Here is a 20,489-nt window from a genome sequence, read left to right as displayed (position 1 = left end):
GAGAGACGCTCTGTGTTGACAGCCCAGGACGTGGATGTGGTTTTTGGCCATGAAGGAATACTCTGTTGCTTTTGTGTTATTTTGGGATGCTCCAAGGGTTGGGAACTACGAAACCTGTCTTTCTGTTGATAAAGTCATATTGAAGAGCAAGTCTGGACAGAACGTGTCTCTCCAGCCCTGTCAGCAAATATTTTGCATGTATTTGTTTGGTAAGAGAGACAAGAGGGTGAGAAAGGGAGATGTTTTTTTTGTTTTTTTTTGTATGTGTACATTTATAGATGTGTGCAAATCTTTGCATGCAAGGCTAGTACATGATCTGTCAGTCTAAGTTTAAGTCTGGGCCTGCTTTCTTATGTAACGGCTTTGAACGAGTGCAAGGCCTGAAGCACAACAAAGCTTTTTAACAAAACAGCACAAATTGTTTTTGTAATTATCCCGACATTCAATAAAGCTTTCCCAGAAACATTGCAGCAAGGTGATCATACATATATTTTCATGGGTGTGTCCATGTGTTTATACTACTGGATAAGGGCCTGCCGAGCCCTCGAGATCCTAGGAGAAGGGTCTTATCTCCTTGAGACACAAGTGTCATCTTTCTGTCTTCAGTCGCACCCTCAGGCAGTGCGATGGAAGCTGAGATTGGGCTGAGAGTTTATGCTTAAGCTGCTGTTTTAAGATAAATGTATTTAGTGTTTTTTCTTTTTTATCTCAAAATGGAAACATCATGGAATTTAAAGCTGTTTGCAGGAATAATCCGATCTTTTGCACCCCTCAGATGTTGGAATGGCCTGAAAATAAGAAATATTGAGCATCATGACTTGTGCAGATGTCCTTCACTCTCCGATACAGTCTTAGTGTTACACAAATGTAAAAAGCACACAGAAAAACAATGGCTTCCCCCTGCTGTCCGCCTGGTGTGGACTGTGCGTGTTTGTATTGTGTTGCTGGATCGTTAGGGATGTGGGAGAGTGTGTGCATTGGACTGGGCGTGGGGGGGCATCCGCTGTGAGGTACAACAGAAAGAGAAGGAAGCTGGACAGGGCAGTTGTACTGAGTGCTTCGAGAGCTGGAATAACACTGGAGGAAGAAACCCTGTTTCCCTTAGGCCAGGGAGTTTCCAGTCTCTCATGGAAGTCACCTTTGGAAGAAGACTGTCATTTCTGAAGCATGGTAAATGCTGTCTTTATATATATTTATTTTTTAAAATTTAATATGGAACTTGATTTTTGCTTGATCATATTCATTTAGCTAAATCTGTACTTTTATTCTTGTATGCAAACTAAACGAATTTGACACGAAACAACCTCGTGAAGTTGGCGTTCTCTACTTCATGACCACACATTGCCGATTACTTCTGATGGGTTGCGCAGAGTTGCCGTTTTTTTTAACCTTGCTTATTCAGTGGAGAGGGCGATGTCTGCTAGTGATAACCCTGGCTCACTTGTATATGTGTGAGCAGATAAAATCAGTTGGGGAGTGTTGCTCAGCTGTTGTCCAGCATGTCCCAAGTGGTGTAAGAGATAATCATCCTGCAGTGCACTGTGGTTATATTTGATTTTTCGGTGTAATATTTTATGAACGAGATGGTAACAGTCAAGGTTACTGTTTTGCATATACATTTTTGGAACTTTTTTTTAAAGTAGTAGGATCTTATCTTTTCACACTTCCATGGTCAGCTGTTAATGCTATAAATGAATGCAACAATCAACAAATATAACCATCTCTGAAAAGGTCATCTGGGGATTTTGATGAGGGGATTAGAGGAGGAATGCATCAGAGGTGGGAGGGAGGGAGGGATTCGGTAGCAGTGAATAGGAATGGATGACTGGGGGATTTTGGAATAATGTCATTTAGGCTAAGGTAGACAAAGGGTGATGGTCTGTCCACAGACATACAGACTGAGAGCTGACCAGCTGATTGACAGGGGCTTTATGCTTCGGAGTTGTGTAGAACTGCAGCGGCATTAAGTTTTTGACTCACGTTTGCTAATTAGCTCTGACAATTTGGCGCTTCCATTGTTGAACTCTTTTCTTGATTATGTTTTACTACACATTCATTCCTATCGTATCAACAATGGCAGACTTGGTGCTATAAGCGAGATATCAGAATGAGTTGAGAGAGGGTTAACAGTACACCGAGCCACCGTCGTCTGCCATGCAGATCGGACCAGGTAATTACAGTTGGCTCTAGTTCTGCTCCCCAGAGCTCAAGCCAAATTAGCATCTTAAGTGGAAAGCTGTGCTCACAACAGTCGAGTTTGTGTTTAAAGCTTCAACCTCAACTCTCATGTTTACATTCTTTCATGTCAAGCAAGGAAGTATAGAACGAGTGAATGAAACCTGTTCCTCTGGTTGCCTGTGTGCATTCTTTGTGTTTGTTTACATAGGACATGACGTGTGAATGAACACTATTGTAGTCGGACCCTGGTAGTGGATGTTGTTTAAGTTAATACATCCACAGACGGGTCGTCTTTGGCTTTTTGGGATGCTTGTGAAACCTGCATTGTGTCTTTTTTTAAAGATCTCCAATGTTATGCAGCCCAAAGGGGAAAATGATCACCATGACTACAGGGAAAGCAGACTAATACCCCTGTTTTTAAGGTGAAAGCTAGGCTAAGCTATTATAACACCATGTTGATTCTATAAGAAGTCAAGCTCCAATCAGTGGGCTTTGTGTGGACTGGCAGCAGGTGTGGTGTATGGCAATTTTTGGACCATATCTATACTTAAATCTCAGTGAATGACACAGTAAGACCCTGATGGTGGCTGCCATTATTCTTAACAATTGTAATTTACTTTAATCGCCCCAGCTCAACTCCGCATGTCAACCTGTCAGACTAAGACCGGGGGAGCGTGATATAACATATTCTGCTCTGCTTTGTGAAATCATGTAACATTGTCCTTGCAGTGAAAGTAGCATTGCAATAATCAAGACGGGTTACAGTGAAAAGCGCCCACACTGTACACGCATGATCACGAGGTGGAACTATAGTGAAAAGTGAATCAAGTGAAGTATACAGGGCATGGTATGAAAGAGCACTGACCTATAAAGTTTGAATATTACATGTATTTTGTTAATGTAGACATGCAGGCCAACGCTTGCTTTCTCATGACAACATACTGTTTGTCAGACCACTGTTGCATAAATGTTTGCAGGATGTCCTGGGTTCGGGTCAGATTTTCTGGAACAATGGCCTGACTCACTCATGCACGCACTGAGTCTCTCTTTGTATCCGTCTTTCTTTGGCTTTCAAACACACACACACACACACACACTGGGACAGACAGAGTTTGACTGAAACACTTTTATCTTGCATCTATTTTCTCCGCAAGCATGGTTGTTTGCCTAATTATTGCTTGCCCACACTGTACAGTTTTTGACATCCATTTAATATAATAAAGCTCCAGCAAGTAGTGTTCAAGACAGTTCTTTTTTTCCAGCAAGAGCCTGAGGAAAAGGCTCTAAGCCACACAACATCAGCATTTAGATGAGGCAAATTCCACTGAGTTATTTCTAGAGCTGCTCTAACATACTCTAATCATGATGACTATTTGACACAGGTTTAATTTCAAAAAAAGAAAAAGGAAAAACAGCCCGCTGACACTGGCTGCAGCACCAGACAACCAAGCCGTCGTTGAAGTCGACATTTTCTGATTTCTTTGACAGATTCGAGCTTAATTTTCTAGACACGTTTCTTCCCAAGGGGCTCTTTTCATCAGTTTATGACTTGTCATGTTCCTGTGTATGAGCTAATGTTGGTGTCTCAGTTTCACATTCATCATAGCTGTCAGACCCAATGTGGTGTACAGAGGCAGTCGCTGCTGAAAAAGCAGAATCACAGGCCGTTTGGTTTTGACTGAAGTGAGGGGAGATTGCTGCTGTGTAATGTACTATAGGTAAGTGTGGGTAGAAGCAGGTTTTATACTGCTAATCAGCGGGCGGTCTGTGGTTTTCACATGTGGCCCTTAAGGCAGGAAGGGGCAAGCTTGGACAGGAAGCATCTGTGGCTCAAATACTTCAGGACGATATGATACGTACAGATTTTGTGTTGAATTGCAAATCTATGCACGTATGCAAGTGAGGGAGTGAGGGAGAAAGAGACGGAGAAGTTAATCTGAACTAAACTGTTAACCTTTTGAGGAGACACCTCATTTGTCAGATGTGGAGTGGTGTGGAGTGGTTTAACTTAATTACCTCACCTCTCCACAGGGAGGTAGAAGGTCTCATTTGCAATTTTCTCCATCGTTATGTTTGACTCCTTTCGCTTTAACAGCCTTTCTCTCCCGTGCAATAACTGTCACGTTGTACCCATTGTAACATTTTCTTGAAATTAAAAAAAGTGCATTTTAAATAAGACAACTTTCCTTTAGAAGTAAAATTTGAGTTCATATCCAATAAATATCCTTTTCTTTTTTTTAGATTCTGTACTATCAGGGGTGTGCCATCCCAGCATTATCCACTATGTATAGTGTAAAGAAGGAAGCATGACTTCCATGTGAATGAGATTCATTTTGGATGTCAATTTAATGATGTCTCTTCTTTTGCATAGTCAAGGTAGTCTACTGTCACTGCAAAGAAATGCTGCTGCTGTGACAAAAAAACGTGCAACCATTGTTTAAAGATCTTATCTTGAGTATGACGAGCCATGGATACTGTTTATGTCACTGAATAGGGTGTAATACTTCCACAGCCCGGTCGATTTATTGAGGGCCTGAAATTATCGGCAGATATTCGACGGTCTATCAGATCCAACGTTTATAATGGTTGATAAATGAAAATCTAAAAAATTAAGAAGAGACAGGAAAAACACCATTCAACCATGTTATCAGTGTTGAGTTGCTTGTTGACCACGAGGCAATCTGCAACTTCCGTTTTAGCAGCATGCTTGTTTGGAATGGCACAAATGCAACAACCAGTAGAGCGTAAACGAATAAATAAACAACTGCACACAAGTTTTGTTAGGGAATACTGTTTATGTTTTGTGTGTCTGAATGAAAAAAAAAAACAGCACCAAATATCAGTATCGATCCTTAAAATCCTGAATCATTCTGGCTCTAAAACTTTTGCCCCTATGCTTCAATTGAAGTTAACTGCTTTTTCAGTGTGATCCTGTCCCATTAATTTAAGGCACAATACTGCCAAGTAAATAAGGTGAGGGAGGAAATTAAAATAATGCAAATATATATCACATAAGTTCTTCCTGTGAAACAGTTATTGTTATTTTTATTGAAACATAAAAATAAAAATCACTTTAAACAGATTCCTCAGCCAGATTGGCACTTATCAAATTAATTAACTCACAAGTCACAGGGAGAAAAAGACAAAAGTAGAAAGCAAGGACTAATTAAATGAACTGGCATGTTGTTAAAATAATAATAATAATGATTGGTTTATATACGCTTTTCATACAACAGTTATTCATTCACGCTCACATTCAATAAAGATAATGATCATAAACGTGATACTACAGTGGTGTCGATGGAAAATCCCTGCTTATGTATGTTTTCTTCAGTTACACAGAAACAGAGTAATATGTTAAATTTTGCGATAAATAAAGTATGTCTTACCTTAATGTGCCACCCAGTAGACACATTTAAACCCTCAGGCAGGCTGGTTCTTGCCCATAGGCCTAATGTTTGACACTCTACTGCACTATAGCCATATTGCTATAGCTTATTGTGGCTAAATGTGCTTGTATTTAAAAATATATATATATAATATATACAGTAAGTACCAAAAATGATGTTTTCTTACCTTAACTATAGTTTTGGTTTTCTATCATTTAAATTAATAGTTTAAGGACCTTCTAATTAAATACGTAGCTGGAGCCAGGAGGAGTTTAGCTTAGCATAGCTTAGCTTACCTTAGCTTAGCTTAGCATAAAGCTTTGAATCAAGGAGGAAACACTCTGTATGGTAGTCACTCTTCTTAACTAACTTACAGCAAAGAACAAAATGATCTAATCTTCCTCTACTCCCCTACATTTTGAGTTCCAGCCAAAACTATGAGTAATTTAAGTTTTTGTTTACTGATATCAGCCTCATGGCCAAGCACATCTGAAACCACGCTATAAATTCGCACAGCCAACTCAGAAATGTGATCATTAAGGGAACTTAAAGTTAAAGTCTGAATGTGGCTGCCGCTTTCTCCACTTCAGTATTTTTAGAAAACACTGGATTACTTTGCCAGACCGCTCTGACATAATTACTACCTGCAGGTGATGGAAGAAGCCAAAATGATTCAACACTCCCAGGGGTGACACAGTAGCATATGAGAAGCAGTGTGGGAGGGCCACCAACAGTGAATAAGGTCATGTATCATTCAGTGGTCAGATTAAATTCCAGACACATGACTGGTTTCAGGTGACATCCCAACTGTGTGTGACCTCTCTGTATTTTTTTATTATTATTATTTAAGTGGCTATCATCATGTATTAACAAAATAAGACTACATTTTTATTCATTACTTTAAATCTCTGAGTCCTGCAGTATAAACGTATTTTAATGGAATTATAAAAGTTGAGTTGCGGCTCACCAATTTGCCCAGCTGCCGTGACGGTACTTCAGAAAAAAGCTTGCATACTGACTCAGCAATTATCACACATGGATGTGAAGTTTGATGAACTTAAATGGTCTTTTTTTAAAGGATATGGCATTATATAAATGGCTGCAATTAATGTTATTGTAGACATTTTTAAGAGGTAGGATTTGTAGGATTATCACGTCAATGCTAATTTTAACAAGCGTAAGCATATAAAAAGTGATGATTTAAAGTAAATACAATCTAACTTTTTAGACTATGTTTAACTTTTGCACTTAGGCTGTCTTTGCACTTAGCCTCATTCCTCTGTTCTATGGCCTGCCGTCGACATTGATTCGTTTCCATGGTTCTTCTGTTTTGTCGGATGAACATTTCTTTTCCATTTCAACCTCCCACTGGCATTTCTAAGCTTTTTGCTTTTTTGTTTTCTCCTTCTCTCCTCTTTTCTTCCATCAGTCGTTACAGGCCATGCTCTCCTCCCTTCACTCTGAGCTTGACATTCAGAGGTATTTGATGAAAATCCAATTGCCCCACAGAGTTAGTCAGCCTTTTATCTTATCTGCATCATACTGCGGTGTTGTCAGATATTGTGTTTGTGTGACCATGTTCGCGCACTCGCTAACATCCGCTTTGTGACCATGTTCCTAAACCCAAGTGCCCCCTTGTCTCTCAGTGTCTGCCCTGTCTCTGTCTGTCAGCCAGCCTTGGCTGTCAGGCTAAACTACATCTGGCTATAAATGTCAACTGCACTTATTACTTAAATTCTTTATTTGCCCTTGCGAGTATGAGTGTGAGATAACAGCAGCATGTGCAGGCTGGCTTGTTCAAGATAACCCAAAGGACCTGACCTGGTAGTCTTGTGTCTTCATCTGCTATGGCTTTACATCACCATTTTTGATGCCAGAAAGGGGAGCAATTTCATAAAGAGCCCAGTGTTCAGAGTTTTCCCCCTGAGGTGGAGCTCACCTTACCTCACCGCACAATAGCTCACTGGGCTCAGGAGTCAGGTCACAGATCTTCTTATTGTATCCCTAGCTCGAGGATGCCACGCCATGCAGATATGATTACAGAGAAGTGAACTGATCTTCACGTTTTGATGACACAAGTTCTGATGTTTAATCAGTGGTTAGTAGAAATTTCTCTTTCTGGAACAACATTTTAGGAATCTCTTTGAACTCCTTTAGGGTGTTGGTGCTTTTAGTAAGCATGCATACCTGTGGGTGTGTATTTAATAGCAGCAGAAGATCCTGTAGTGCAATTAGAAATGTCCTCACATTTGGTAACTTTCAGGGCTATGAGGTACTTGGGGAATAGTGCAGAAAGGTTTGAGTGTTAACATGTGTAAGTCACACACTGTATTAACACTTTGTTGCACATTTGCATGAGTAGACTCATAGTTTTGTGTGTGTTGCTGCAGTCAAAGTCACCATCAAAGATTTCTTTTTCTCGCTTCGCAAAGAATGCGTGTGACTCACGGCACACCTGACATTGTCAAGAAGTGCTATTTCTGCTCCACTAAGTGCATCATAACTCAAAGAAGTTTCTTATACTGTGAAAAAAATATTTTTTTTGTTGTGTCCTTGAGAGAATGTAATACTAAAGCATGTAAAGTATCATTTCGTGTACAGTTGTGTACAGGGTATTGCTCTTACGGTGTTGTTTCCATGTGCTCCCATTTCAGAGCAGAAGCCCAAAGCACGGCGCCAGCACCCAGCACAGTATCGGCGACCAGGTCGACCACCTGTCCTTAGCCTCCCTGGAATCGTTGGACACCATGTCTGAGGCTGAAGCGCCCACAACCTTCACCCGTGGCAGCCGGGTTCGTGCCAGCCTGCCTGTTGTGCGATCGACCAATCAGACAAAGGACCGCTCACTAGGTATGCTGGATGTTATATTAGTTTTTGCGTTGATGGCAGTTCTGTTAGTTTGAGAAAATACCTTTCTCCCTGGATTAGGCTTGATCATGAAAGGCTTCAGTTGACAATCTTGTAACATTGTATTTCAAAATCCCCAAATAAATTTGCTATAAGGAAGTTCCTGTATCTGCCCTGTTAAAGACTCATAGCATTAACTGGCATTAGTAATGTTTGACACGCTCTTTTAGCATAACCTTGGCATAACTCAAGAACTCTTTGTAATAGCTCCTAACCATAGTATGATGTCATTGTTTCACTAAAAGTCCAAATCTGTTCCTCTCACTCCATCCGTCTGCTAGTCTCCACCCTTCCTCCTTTCTCAACCTGAGCGCACAGTTTTGTTTTAATTAGTATTCATTTCTTCTGTAGTAAAAGATAGGAGGAAAGCATCCACAGTGTGCCATCGTGGTATTGACAGGATTAGAAACGGGTCGTCTTATCAACGTGCACGGTGCTACATTTGCATACATATGCAGGAAAGGCTCAGAGTTGTGCAGAATTAGGTGGCTGCGTTTGGCTGAGAGGGATGCAAAGTCTTAGAAAACTCTCCAAACAAAGTGTAGCGTCAGCACAGCTCACAACTCGGCGAGGCATCTGCCACGGGATAATAGGAAAGCATCTGAGAGACTTTTGACCAAAGTGAAAATGAATGAAACTGCAGGGTGTCGTATTCCTTTCCGGTGCCAGTAGTACCTCTTGCTTTGTCTGAAAAGTTTTCCTACACATGCACGTACACATGTCCCATCATTCTCTGTCTTTCTATCAAAAACATCAAGACAGAGTGTTAGGACAGTGGGGGGTTATGGTGTGAGGAAAAAGGGGAGGAGAAAAAAAGGGGTGGGGGGCACCACTTCACAACACTGTCCCTCCCACCATTGCCTCTCACACACATGCACACACACAAACAGACAGGCACACGCTTCGCTTGGTCCCAGCGGACATTTGGGACTTTTAAGTATCTTTTTGCTGTAGTAGCTTCTAGCTTTTTGAGAGCATCTTAACAGCGAGCAGAAAAACAGGGATTCCTTAAAACCTCAAACGTGAGTATCAAATTCATCCTTAAGTGTGGCATCAAGTGTATTGAATTTCAAAGTCTGTATTTTGCGGCTGTATTAGTCGTCTGCCTTTTCGCTGCATTTCAATCGCTGCGATGAGCATATATTTCTAGACTTTATTTGTTTTAGACTTTTGTGTCTTACTGGAGAGATGTGGAAAAACTGTGCCCATTTGGTCAGAAAAACCCGCTAGCTATTTGTTTCCAGTCCTCAGTGAAACCAGGTGCTCAGGAATGCAGTTGTTAAAACTGAGCTATTCAACTTTGTCATAGCAAATAAGAGTAACTTTAAAGTACAGAGGTGTGCACGATGCAATCTCAATCAATGGTGCTTTGTCATCAAACTCTTTCGCCCTAGTTGCGAACATCTGGATGAAAACTAGACAACCGTTAACATAACAGCTCTCAGGGGAAAGATGAATTTATTCTGCAAATGGGCACTTTGTTGAGTTTTTACAACACAGGAACCCAGACAGACCAGAGAGAGAAAGCAATGGATAGACTCAGCAATTTTATTTCCTGGATTTGCCCTCTCTCTCTCACTTTCTGTCTCACTCTGTCTCGTGGTGCATGTAGGATCTTGTATAATATTTCACCAACATCTGGTAGCTTTTACTGGCTAGCTCCTTTTATGGGGTTACACCAAGTAAAACCAAACCCTCCTCTCCTTAAAGCAAGTTATTTCCAGTGCACAAATGCACAAGTGACAATGAAATGAGTCACGTCGCGTCTTTTGCTTCTGCAGCTAATGAAATGTGACATTTTGGATGATTTCTTATGAAATATGACCAAAACAACAACACGAGCTGATTGAACTGCTTTGATCATTTCATTACGTTCTATTGTTGCCACTGATTGCCTGTGAAGATCAGCACAAAGCCGTTTGAGGTAATGAATCGCAGATTGAAAATAGAAATGTTTTTTTTTTCTGTTTTTTTTCCCCCCCAGCACTGTTTATACAACTGCTCTGTAGGCGTGTCCATAAATTTTGTTCAAGAGCCATCTGTTTTTCTAAAGCACAGTACAAATGCCACACCCAGGGTTCAGAGGTTCAAGCTTTGGTCTGTTTGATGCACAACTTGTACTGATCCACCCCTAGTTTTGTCCTCTCTTCCTGACCCCCCCCCCCCCACCAAGCTCACTGCCTGTACCAAATAATTTATCCTGTGCAGCATTAGCAAGAGATGAGCAAAAGATTCAGTGCAGTGCATTAGAAATATTTAGCAAAAACCTGCACACAACATGATTACATTCATGCACTTTTGTTTTTGATGCTTTCCAAGCAACAGTTCAACTGAGAATAAATGCTGAAGCCCAATTCAGGAGCAAAAATAATGACTCTCTTATCCGTTCGGGACTGTGCAGGACTTGATCCAAATTGCACCAAAACAAAAAAAGAAGAAAAAAAAAAAAAAACAGAACTTTTGAAAATTTGAGTCTGGCCAGTAATCTGCACTGAGCGGCCATGACCAGACGTGTCACATGGGCCCTTGCCAACTCTTTTTACAAGGCTGGAATTATGCTGTTAGATGTTGATTTTATTTTTATTTTTTTCACCATTGAAGGTGGTTTTAAACCAACCCAAACTTCTACAAGCGTCCCTTTTTGTTTAACCACTATAGTTTTGGCATTGTTTACTGCACTAACATGAAATAACATAAGCCCAAATGGTGATTTTACTGCTATATATTGAGCATTCTTTGCACAGTCAGTACTCTATACAGTAGCTCAACAGTAAAAGCAGACCACTGGTTTGTAATTGAAATAACACCGACACAATGTCAGTGAACTGTGTGAAATGTTCTATTTGCCTTGACAGATTAACACTGCACGCAGGGCTGAAATTCTTCAGGCCTTTAGAAAACATATGGGAGTGAAACAATGCGTCACTGCTAATGAAAGTTATGGAATTCAAATAGGGCTGTCTTAGTCACAGGAAACATTTGAAAGGACTAATCACCTAGTCTCCCTGCTTCCTGCCTTTAGGTGTACTGTACCTGCAGTACGGAGACGAGACCAAACAGATTCGCATGCCCAATGAGATCACCAGCATCGACACAATCAGAGCTCTCTTTGTCAGTGCCTTCCCGCAGCAGCTCAACATGAAGATGTTGGAGTCACCCAGTGTTGCCGTGTACGTCAAAGACGACATGAGGAACGTGTACTACGAACTTGCTGATGTCAGGTAAAGATGCACTGTGTTTGCATGTGATAAACATGGTAACAGAAACGGATCGGGAGCATGCATTTGGCATCGCATACTGTGTTTATTATTTCCTTAGGTCGATCTGATATTTTCGTGTTGGTGTTGCTCCTGGATCGATATAACTAATGTTGCAAGTGACCAATCACATGTGATGTCAAAGTTTTACGACATGGAAACAGCGTCACATGACACACCAAACCATAACCCCATAACCGTAACTATAGTCCCCTGACCCTAACCCAAACCACGACACATCCTAACCCTCAAACCTAACCCTGACCCTAACCGCCCCCCTTTTTGGATGTTTTTCCTGAGTAGACATCAGCAGTTTTTTTCCCCAAGTCACAAAGCTATGACATCATAACAATGCAATTGGTCAGATGCAATGTTGATCCTGTACAAACATTATTATGGAACAATGTGAGGACATCGGATAGACCTATTTCCTTTTACCCACTGTGAACACTTTCCATCCTTTTCCTTCTTCAGCTCTCCCTGAACAGGAAATGTCACTGGTCAGGAAATGGGCTCACTTCCACTTTTCCTTCAATGTTAAAGGGAAAGTTAAAAAAAAAGAGCATTAACTGTAAACAAACTGAGGTTTACTTTTAGCTGACTTTGATACCTTTCCTGGTGGTTGTTGCCAGTCTCAATGAAAAAAATTGACTCTGCAAATCTTTAAGAAATATTTGCTTTGTTTTTTTGCATTTTTAAAGCAAAAGCATTGTGTGCTTCATTTATAAACATACATACCAGTTGCTATTCACCTGCATGTCTTATCAGTAATACAGCAGATTCTGTCTTCTGAGAAAGTAGGCAGCCATTTGTTGTAGTTGTTTTTCAGAAGGAAAGGCTTTACTCTTGAAGGCATATGAACTTTGCCCTTTGCCTTTAGAGCTCCTGCTCAAGTGCAATGTGTACTTTGTGAGTAATATTTTATCAGGGCTGTAAAAAAAAATTGTCTCGTCATAGCTTAAGGGCTGTACGAGCGACTATAATGCCATAGTTAAATTGAGCCCAGGACATGAAACGACAGGTGTGCTCTCAGTTCATGTAGCAAGATAGTATTAGTTAATATTTTTATGGATTTTGAATATTTAGAGGGAATGTCGGATAGTAGCGAACAGTCAGAGCCTCTGTCGGGGTATGTGCCCTTGGTGGGGCTGTTACAGAGAACCCGGCTGAGGCAGGATCGGCCGCTGTCTGATGGCGATATCTGGGCTAAATTCTTACCACTGAGCACCTCTTCCTCCTACAGGAACATCACAGACCACTCCTGCCTGAAGGTTTACCACAAAGATCCAGCACAGGCATTCAACCATGGACCCCGACCTGCCAATGGCGATGTCAGGGTGAGTACTTTACTGTCCATAGCACAGCAGTGAAATTGTCTCATTAAAAGCGGCAGCTGAGTAGAGAAAAGATTTGCTGCAGATAGAATAGCGAGCCCGGTCTCCGGTTTCTCACATCTTGTATGCAGTAAAGGGAAGGAATGTCCCCCTGCCTCTTGTTAATCTCTTCAGAGGGGGTCTTGTATTGTTCTCCCAGGGGCCTGCATTTGGGCCTCCTCTACACGCTCTGGTGCGACTTGTTTAAGGGACAATTGGACTCAGCTCTCAGGACTATTTCCTCTCTGAATTCTTCCTCCCAATATCTGCTCTAATCTCTTTTCTTTTATTCTGATTCTATCTTGTTTATTTCCTGCTGATGTAACAAACTAAAACCCCCAAAGAGATTTTTTCGTCTACTGTTCCTCCTCAGATCCGCTCCTCTAATCTGCGCTGACCAGTCATCTATCCTCGCTTTGTCCGTCTGCCTGCTACAGATTTACAGTTAGCATTTTGGCACAATTGCATTGCTTTAAATATTAACCCCCGCTATACTAACACTACATGCAGTGCTGCGTATGATCACCTAAGTTTAAAGTGAAATTGGTTAAGTTTAAAGGAGTGATGAGGCAGCTAAGGTGATGGTTTTAAGAGCTCTTCATTCAGATGCCACAGTGACATTGAGGTGCTGCAGAAATTCTTTTTTATTCTTTGCTGCTGACAGGCAAGTTGCTGACTTTCTCCAATCGGGTCCTTCAAAGGGAGGCGAATAAAAGACGGCTCTTCAAAAAAAAAAAAAAAAGATGGCTAAATAAGATACTGAAAAAGTGAAAAGGGGAATCTCACTTTGAGAGCTTAAAAGTTTCAAAGCACATCAGCAGAAAAACTCCAATTGTGTAGAGAAGTTTTTCCCCAACTTCTTTTTTTGTTGTTGTTAAAATTTTGGTTTTCGTCGAAACTGCAGGTGTTAAAAAAAAATTGAGCTGGGAACTCGATGAACTGAAATGTATGAAGCAACTTCTTAAAGGTTCCTATGCAAACACAGTGCAATGCTAACATAAAGTAAAAGAAAAAAGATTGTTGCTGTCATTTTTTTAACCCAGCAGCAGTTGACCCAGATACAGAGCAGGGCTGTGGGGTTGTGTTTTAAGTGTAAACACCACAGAAAACTACCTAAAATGCCATTTATTGATTCCCACTCAAGAGTTTGCTTCTATTGCAGTCAAGTCGCTTTATTTCTATACAACAACAGAGGCTGATGAAAGCGCTGCGCATCAAGCAAGCTGTTAAGCTGTTGGCAAACATCCCTTCCTTTACAAACATATTGAAAAGCTCTAACACTCAACACAGTTTTCGACTTATTATTTAATCAGCCTCTCTATTCTTGGCAGTGTTAAAAATTCAACCTCTTTTAATGAGGAAATAGAAAATTGGCCGCACAAAGAAAAAAAGGGTGGCACTACGGCTTAATTAGCACCTGTTCAAACACTGTTTCACTGAAGGTGCACCTCACATCTGTTTGGGCCATAGAGAATGCCCTCGCCTTGCAGGGATGCCAGGCCTCAGATCTGATTCAAATTGAGATCTGCAGTCATCTCGGCTATTGATTTGAAAATTTCTGGCAAACGAAACTTACGTAGAGCTGTCTCTGGTTATAAAAACAACTGCTGCAATTAATACGAGGTGGATAGATGTACACATGAATGGACACATAACTTGATAAACTTCAGGCTGTCAACTAATTCGCCTGCAGTTGCATTTCAAAAGTTTGACTCATTAATCTTTACTGATACATATATTTATATATGTATGGGATGGTGCCTCAAGCTTTGCTTTGTAATCATACAGTATAGTCAACAGAGGCTGTCGACAGAGACATTATGTACACACCACTTGAGGAGATGTTTTGGAAACATAGCTGAGTTGTTAGCTAGCCTCTGATTTGCTCTCCTAAGAACAATCCACCAGTTTTTTCTTTTGTCTTTGTCCAAAAAAAGATGACAGCTCATCTTGTGTCAACTTACAATTCTAATAATTAGTGTTTTCTTTCACCAACACCATTTAGTGCCCTACAGCACATCCGCATAGTACACTCAGCCATTCAATCAGCTCTTTAAATATTTACAGTTTTCTTCACGAACATTGCTGCACGGCTCTTCTTTATCTGGCCTGCTTTGTTCGCTGTGAGGCTCTGAAACGTCTGTGAATCAGTCGGGAAACTCGCTCCAACTCTGACAGGCCAAGAGATTCAGGCAACTTTTGTGAACTCCTACTAGACATGCCGCTCTCATAATTGGAAGCTTAAGAGAATGATGGAGAAAGGGGGGGAAAAAAGGTCTGGGAGATAAATTGCATCTTTTTTGCCTGATATGGTTTCGTGTGTGCTTGTTTTTTGAACTTCTACTTCTTTGTTTTGTCACAAAGCAGGGAGATCTCTGTATTGTAGGGATATTTTTAGATGTTTTGGTCGGTGTTTCAAAGGTGCAACATCTGTTTGGGATTGAGAGCTGATGCCTTTTGGCTAAAATTGTTCTTATATGGCTTTGCAGGAATTGGAAAAGCAGTCAGATGTTATTTAGGGCTCCAGAGAAATTTCCACACGAGGACGACTTTTCTTTTTTTATGAGCGTGTGCACCGTAAGAAGTAGAAGTCTTTACGGTTTCGTGACGATCTGCAGTGGCTCTTTGCGCTGAAGTCTTGTGTTGTGTGTTTTGCTGCTTGGTCGGACTTGTTTCAGTCATATTTACTGCTGCGTGAACTTTCCCTGCTACAAAGTTTCTTTCTTTTTACTGTTGTCACCACAGCCAAGCCTGAGCTCTTTTGTTACTGTACTCTCAGTCCATTTGTTGTTTTCCAGTTCATGCACATGCACACACCTACTCCGGCACACACAAGGGTCACACCCACTTTATTGTTCACCTCACTGTGCTAATCTTTGTTGGCACTCTGGGAAGTAATAAATAACGACGAGACTGAAAAGACAAAACCTCTACCTGAAGTTAAAAAAAAACTTTGCGTTACGTTTTTGACTTGTCTTGTCTTTTAGGTGAGACCTGTGAGTCATACGTCGGAGAAACAATAGCTCGTGTGTTTGACGGGAAAAGAAAGTTAGACAGGAAAACAGATTAGATTCATACCTCCTTGTGACACCCTGTAGGAGAGTGTTATCGCAGCCAAACCATCACTTATCCATGAATTCTATCTGTGTTTATAATTTAGGTTTCAAATGTGCTTGTACATGTTTAATTCAGTAAAAAAAGGAAAAGGAAAAACAAACAAACAAAAGAAAACCCAATCTAGAATGAAATGACTCTTATTGTTTTGTTGCTTGTTCTTTCTGAGCCGATATCAAGTTTTCATTATTGCTTTCACTGCATGGCTGGCCAAGGGTGCATGTTGCATATCAAGTAACTTTTTGTTTGCAGAGGAAATAATTTAATTCTTTTTTTTTCGTTAAGCAAAACACAGTCTTGCTTTATGCAAGGTGTCAAAATAAAAGTAGAGGAAGTAATGTAAAGACTGAACACTGTGTACCTTTAAGACTTTTGCACTGACTATTCTTCTATATCCCTTAACCAAGAAAGGCGTTCCGATTAATTGAGGTTAGGTTTTTGCACATTAGCCTTCAAAGAGCTTTAAGGTGGTTGAGCTGAAGAACTGTGGGCTGTATTTGCTATTCAGAACGACAGATACGGTTGCAAATTAACCAAGGTACTGTCTAACCCCGAAGGCTTGCATGAACCTCTGGTAGAAAGCCATAGTCTAATCTCCTGGAGCGCATTTGCAACACTTAACCTCACCTTCTTTAAAAAAGCAGAAACTGTGTAATTTTTTTTTAACAGGGAGAATATACTTGTACTTCTTCATGCAATATTGTTTTATATGGAAGACTGTGGGCACGATATCAAGGGCTTAGAGTGATATGCTGTGTGTCCAGGAATTGTGTAACTATTTTCTACTTCTGGAAAAATTTGCTGACAGTATATTTTCTTTGAAAAGCAACAGTGTAAGACAGATAGATGTTTTTGTTTTAAGGGCAGCTCCAGTCTAAAGTTACAAGACCTACACAAAGTAAAAAGTAACTGAAGTTGACAGAAATATGTATCTTTAATTTAAGATTTTTTTTCTGCTATAGTGCCAAAAGGAACTTTTTGTGTAATTATATGTATTAAATCATTTTTTGTGTGTTTTTATGATTTTTTTTTTCTTTCTTTTTTCTAGATGCACAGTGAAATGGCACTTGCCGGCCGTGATGGCCAGCCCCCTCTAAGACATCCTCCAATGGTTCCCCCGTCACACCATCCAATGCAAGCAGCACTCCCCCCAACCCCCCACTCTATGCCTCCATCCCCCTCCAGAATCCCATTTGGCCCACGGCAGGGCTCTTTACCTGGGAGCGCCACCATCCCAAGGGACAGAATCTCCAATGCCAACCCACCGGCCCGCTCTAACTCTCCTTGTCCCAGCGCCATCCTAGAGAGACGAGATGTCAAGCCAGATGAGGATATGGCTGGAAAGAGCCACACTCTTTCTAGGGGGAATGAGGGCTTGTACGCAGATCCATACCTCCTCCAAGAGGGACGAATGGGCATTGCTGCAGCACATGGACCACACCCCAGCCCTGGGCTTGATGGTCCAGAGCATGCCATGGGGGGATTTCACCGTGCCTCCATCCGCTCCACGAGTTCTTATGGTGGACCTAGCCCTACAGACACTATAGATCACCCCTCTCTGTACAGGCAGAAGTCCAGAAACAGCCAGCTGCCGACTTTGGGTTCTAAGACACCTCCGCCGTCCCCTCATCGGATGACTGAGGTACGAATGATTGACATCCATGGTGGACCTCCTCATGGCATGCCATCTCATAGTGTTACCATGGAGAGAAGCTCGCCTGTGCGCCAGTCCTTCAGGAAGGAAGAAGTAACAGGGGCAAAGCCACGGAACAGCATGGGCTCACCTGTGGTTCCAGACCTCCAGGGGCCAATCCCAGCTGCCAGTGACCATCAGACACGGTAAGCTACCAGAGGACACAGTGTTGCATATAGTAGGCTGGGGAAGGGGGGGGGGTTCAAAATAACTACTGAGACATTGCATGGGAGCATGGACTAACTCTGCATCCCAGTGTCACCCTAACCATGAACTGCTGCTTTCCAGTACCTGGTCTGACTCTGTTTCATCATCCATGCCTGAAGAATAAATATAATCTGCCCTCTCACTGTCTTCAGCATAAAGATCTGCACATGAAGCACATTTTGATGAGTTTGGTTTGTGTATATAGCCAGCTCTTGCTTATCTTGCTAACTCGAATTCTGGAGCTGATATTGTTGATGAGCGTGTAAGCCCAGGCATAGCTACCACTAGTGAAACAGGATAGTATCTAAAAGCTCTATTAATCAGTGTATATTTAAACAAGAACACCCCTTACAGACTCTATTCAGTTTCAGTTAATCTACCAGATATTTTAGTACCTGGGTTAGGTTTGTCTTCCCAGACTGAGAGTACATAAACACAGAAAAGGTGCAAGAGGGATGCTGGCCTCGTAGCAATGCTTAACTAGAAAGGAGGGTACATGGGCTCTGTGTGTAATTTGGAAACCCAAAGCAAATACTGGCCAGGTTGAAAAAGTATTTGAAATGGCCAGTCATGCAGATCAGGCCAGACCACCTGGGAAGCCCAAAACCTCCATTAGAAATGCCCTGGGAATATCTGAAAGAGTGAAGAAATTTGATTGGGAAAGTACCATACTTCACTTTCAAAATAAACTGTAGGTGTCATAGAATATACTCGTGTAAAATATTGTGGTCATTGTTGTATTCACATAGACTTTGTGTCTGCACCGTGTCCTTAACGTGCCCCGTGCCTCAAGATAAATTATGAATAGAATAGAATAGCCCTTTATTGTCATAGTACATGTGCAATGAAATTGTGGGTGCTCCAAACAGACTCTGCAGGAAATATAAATAGCAAGACAACATAAATAAATGACAAAACAAGACAAAGGCACACTAAATAAGGCACATCTTATAAAGCAAAAGTAGTTCTGTTACCAGTTCCCTCACCTGCCTGCGGTGTTGGCTTTCTTAAGGCAGTGTCATATGGTTCAAATAATCCTTTCACTCTCTTTTTGGCAGTCACCACATGTGACTCAGTCAAAAAAACAATATGACCCAAGCACCTTGGGTGTCAAGCTTAGGCTTGTTTTCTTTTCAAGAACTTGCCCGTCTTGTTTATTCCATTTGGACACGAGCTTTTGGGTTTTTTAAATTTTTTTTTATTTGTAATTCAGAAACGATTCATATTTACCAGAGACAACATTTACTTGTGGCATATTGCAAATCAATTCCAAAACAAAGGAAAAATCTCTGCTGTGTAATCATCTCACAAAATGGCAAAACGTTTCATGGTTAGGTGATTAAAAGCGATTGATTATTCTGTTTACAACCCTCCCGTTTTCATTCTGAGCTAATATTTGCTCCAGTCGCAGCTGTCATATCCAATAGGCCTCGGTGTTGAAAGCAGAATTTTTTGATGTGTCTGCAGAGAACGAATGAAGGCTATGGAACAACAGATTGCCAGCTTGACTGGTCTTGTTCAGCATGCACTTTTAAAGGGCCCAAACACTAGTGGCACCAAGGAGCCTCTAAGGTAAGCAATCACAGTATAGGACAGAGTGGAGGCATCGGGTGAAATGGACTTTTCAAAAGAAAAGCCTGGTGATTCAGTCAGAGGAGGAAGGATAAATTATCCCTTCTATAATGGCCATATCAGACACTCAGGTAAAATAGTGTCTGCTAAAAAGGAAATCGGTTTGAATGTGAATCTGTTATCGAAGCCTTTTGCCCTCTAGATAAATGGCCGCTATGGTTCATCTGGCTGCTTTTCAGCTCTTTCTCTTCTTTATTTATATTGTTTGGAAATGTTTACTTGACACCTAGTCTAAAATGTCTGCTGTGAATTTGAATGTAGCTACTGTATGCACTGATGATGATGCTTGTTAACATCATTAACATCATTTTAACCTTTCTGGTTTGTCAGTCTGCCCCATCATTCTTTATTTTAACTTGTTTGTCCTTACTAATATCGAGCTGTAAATCTAAAGTGCTGCAAAGTGCTGTTTATTTCTGTTACACAAACTCTTGTCCGATAAATTTCTCTCTGACTGCAGCGAGAGACCCCCGAAGACATCATCTCCAGCCCACAGTGCTCATAGTTCAGGTTAGTATCTCTTCTATTATGTGGGATTTCTGGGTTTTTGTTTTTTTTTAGTTGCTATAAATGCCATAATATCATGTGCAGACAAGCCCACACATCAGTGTCAGTCAGCAGTCTGCAATGAACAGCACTGGAGGGAGGAAAAACAAAGTCAGGCTTCTTTGCTTGTCATCAGTTCATATTTCCTTGCACTCCTTTACCCGGTTCATCCAGTTTAATAGGAGTTAAGAGA

General features: G+C 41.1%; 1 protein-coding gene across 13 annotated transcripts in view; it reads left to right on the top strand.

Annotated features, from left to right (window-relative positions):
• The window catches only part of si:ch211-285f17.1 (sickle tail protein homolog), a 115,955-nt gene that overhangs the window by 79,903 nt on the left and 15,563 nt on the right, over window positions 1-20,489 (top strand). For 11 of the 13 annotated variants that reach the window (XM_039616951.1, XM_039616949.1, XM_039616947.1 and 8 more), the window contains 6 exons: window positions 8,222-8,417; window positions 11,497-11,695; window positions 12,975-13,068; window positions 17,267-18,057; window positions 19,586-19,690; window positions 20,211-20,260. In XM_039616951.1, the coding sequence (XP_039472885.1) occupies window positions 8,222-8,417; window positions 11,497-11,695; window positions 12,975-13,068; window positions 17,267-18,057; window positions 19,586-19,690; window positions 20,211-20,260 (1,435 nt within the window). Of the gene's footprint in view, window positions 1-1,037; window positions 1,171-8,221; window positions 8,418-11,496; window positions 11,696-12,974; window positions 13,069-17,266; window positions 18,058-19,585; window positions 19,691-20,210; window positions 20,261-20,489 lie in introns of those variants that run through there. The other 2 variants (XM_039616954.1, XM_039616948.1) reach the window with 2 other exon arrangements.

This window comes from Oreochromis aureus, linkage group 9 (genome assembly GCF_013358895.1).
Source record: "Oreochromis aureus strain Israel breed Guangdong linkage group 9, ZZ_aureus, whole genome shotgun sequence".
In the NCBI taxonomy this organism is placed as follows: Eukaryota; Metazoa; Chordata; class Actinopteri; order Cichliformes; family Cichlidae; genus Oreochromis; species Oreochromis aureus.
The sequence above is the reverse complement of the archived record's forward strand: the minus strand, read 5'-3'. Positions and strand labels throughout refer to the sequence as shown.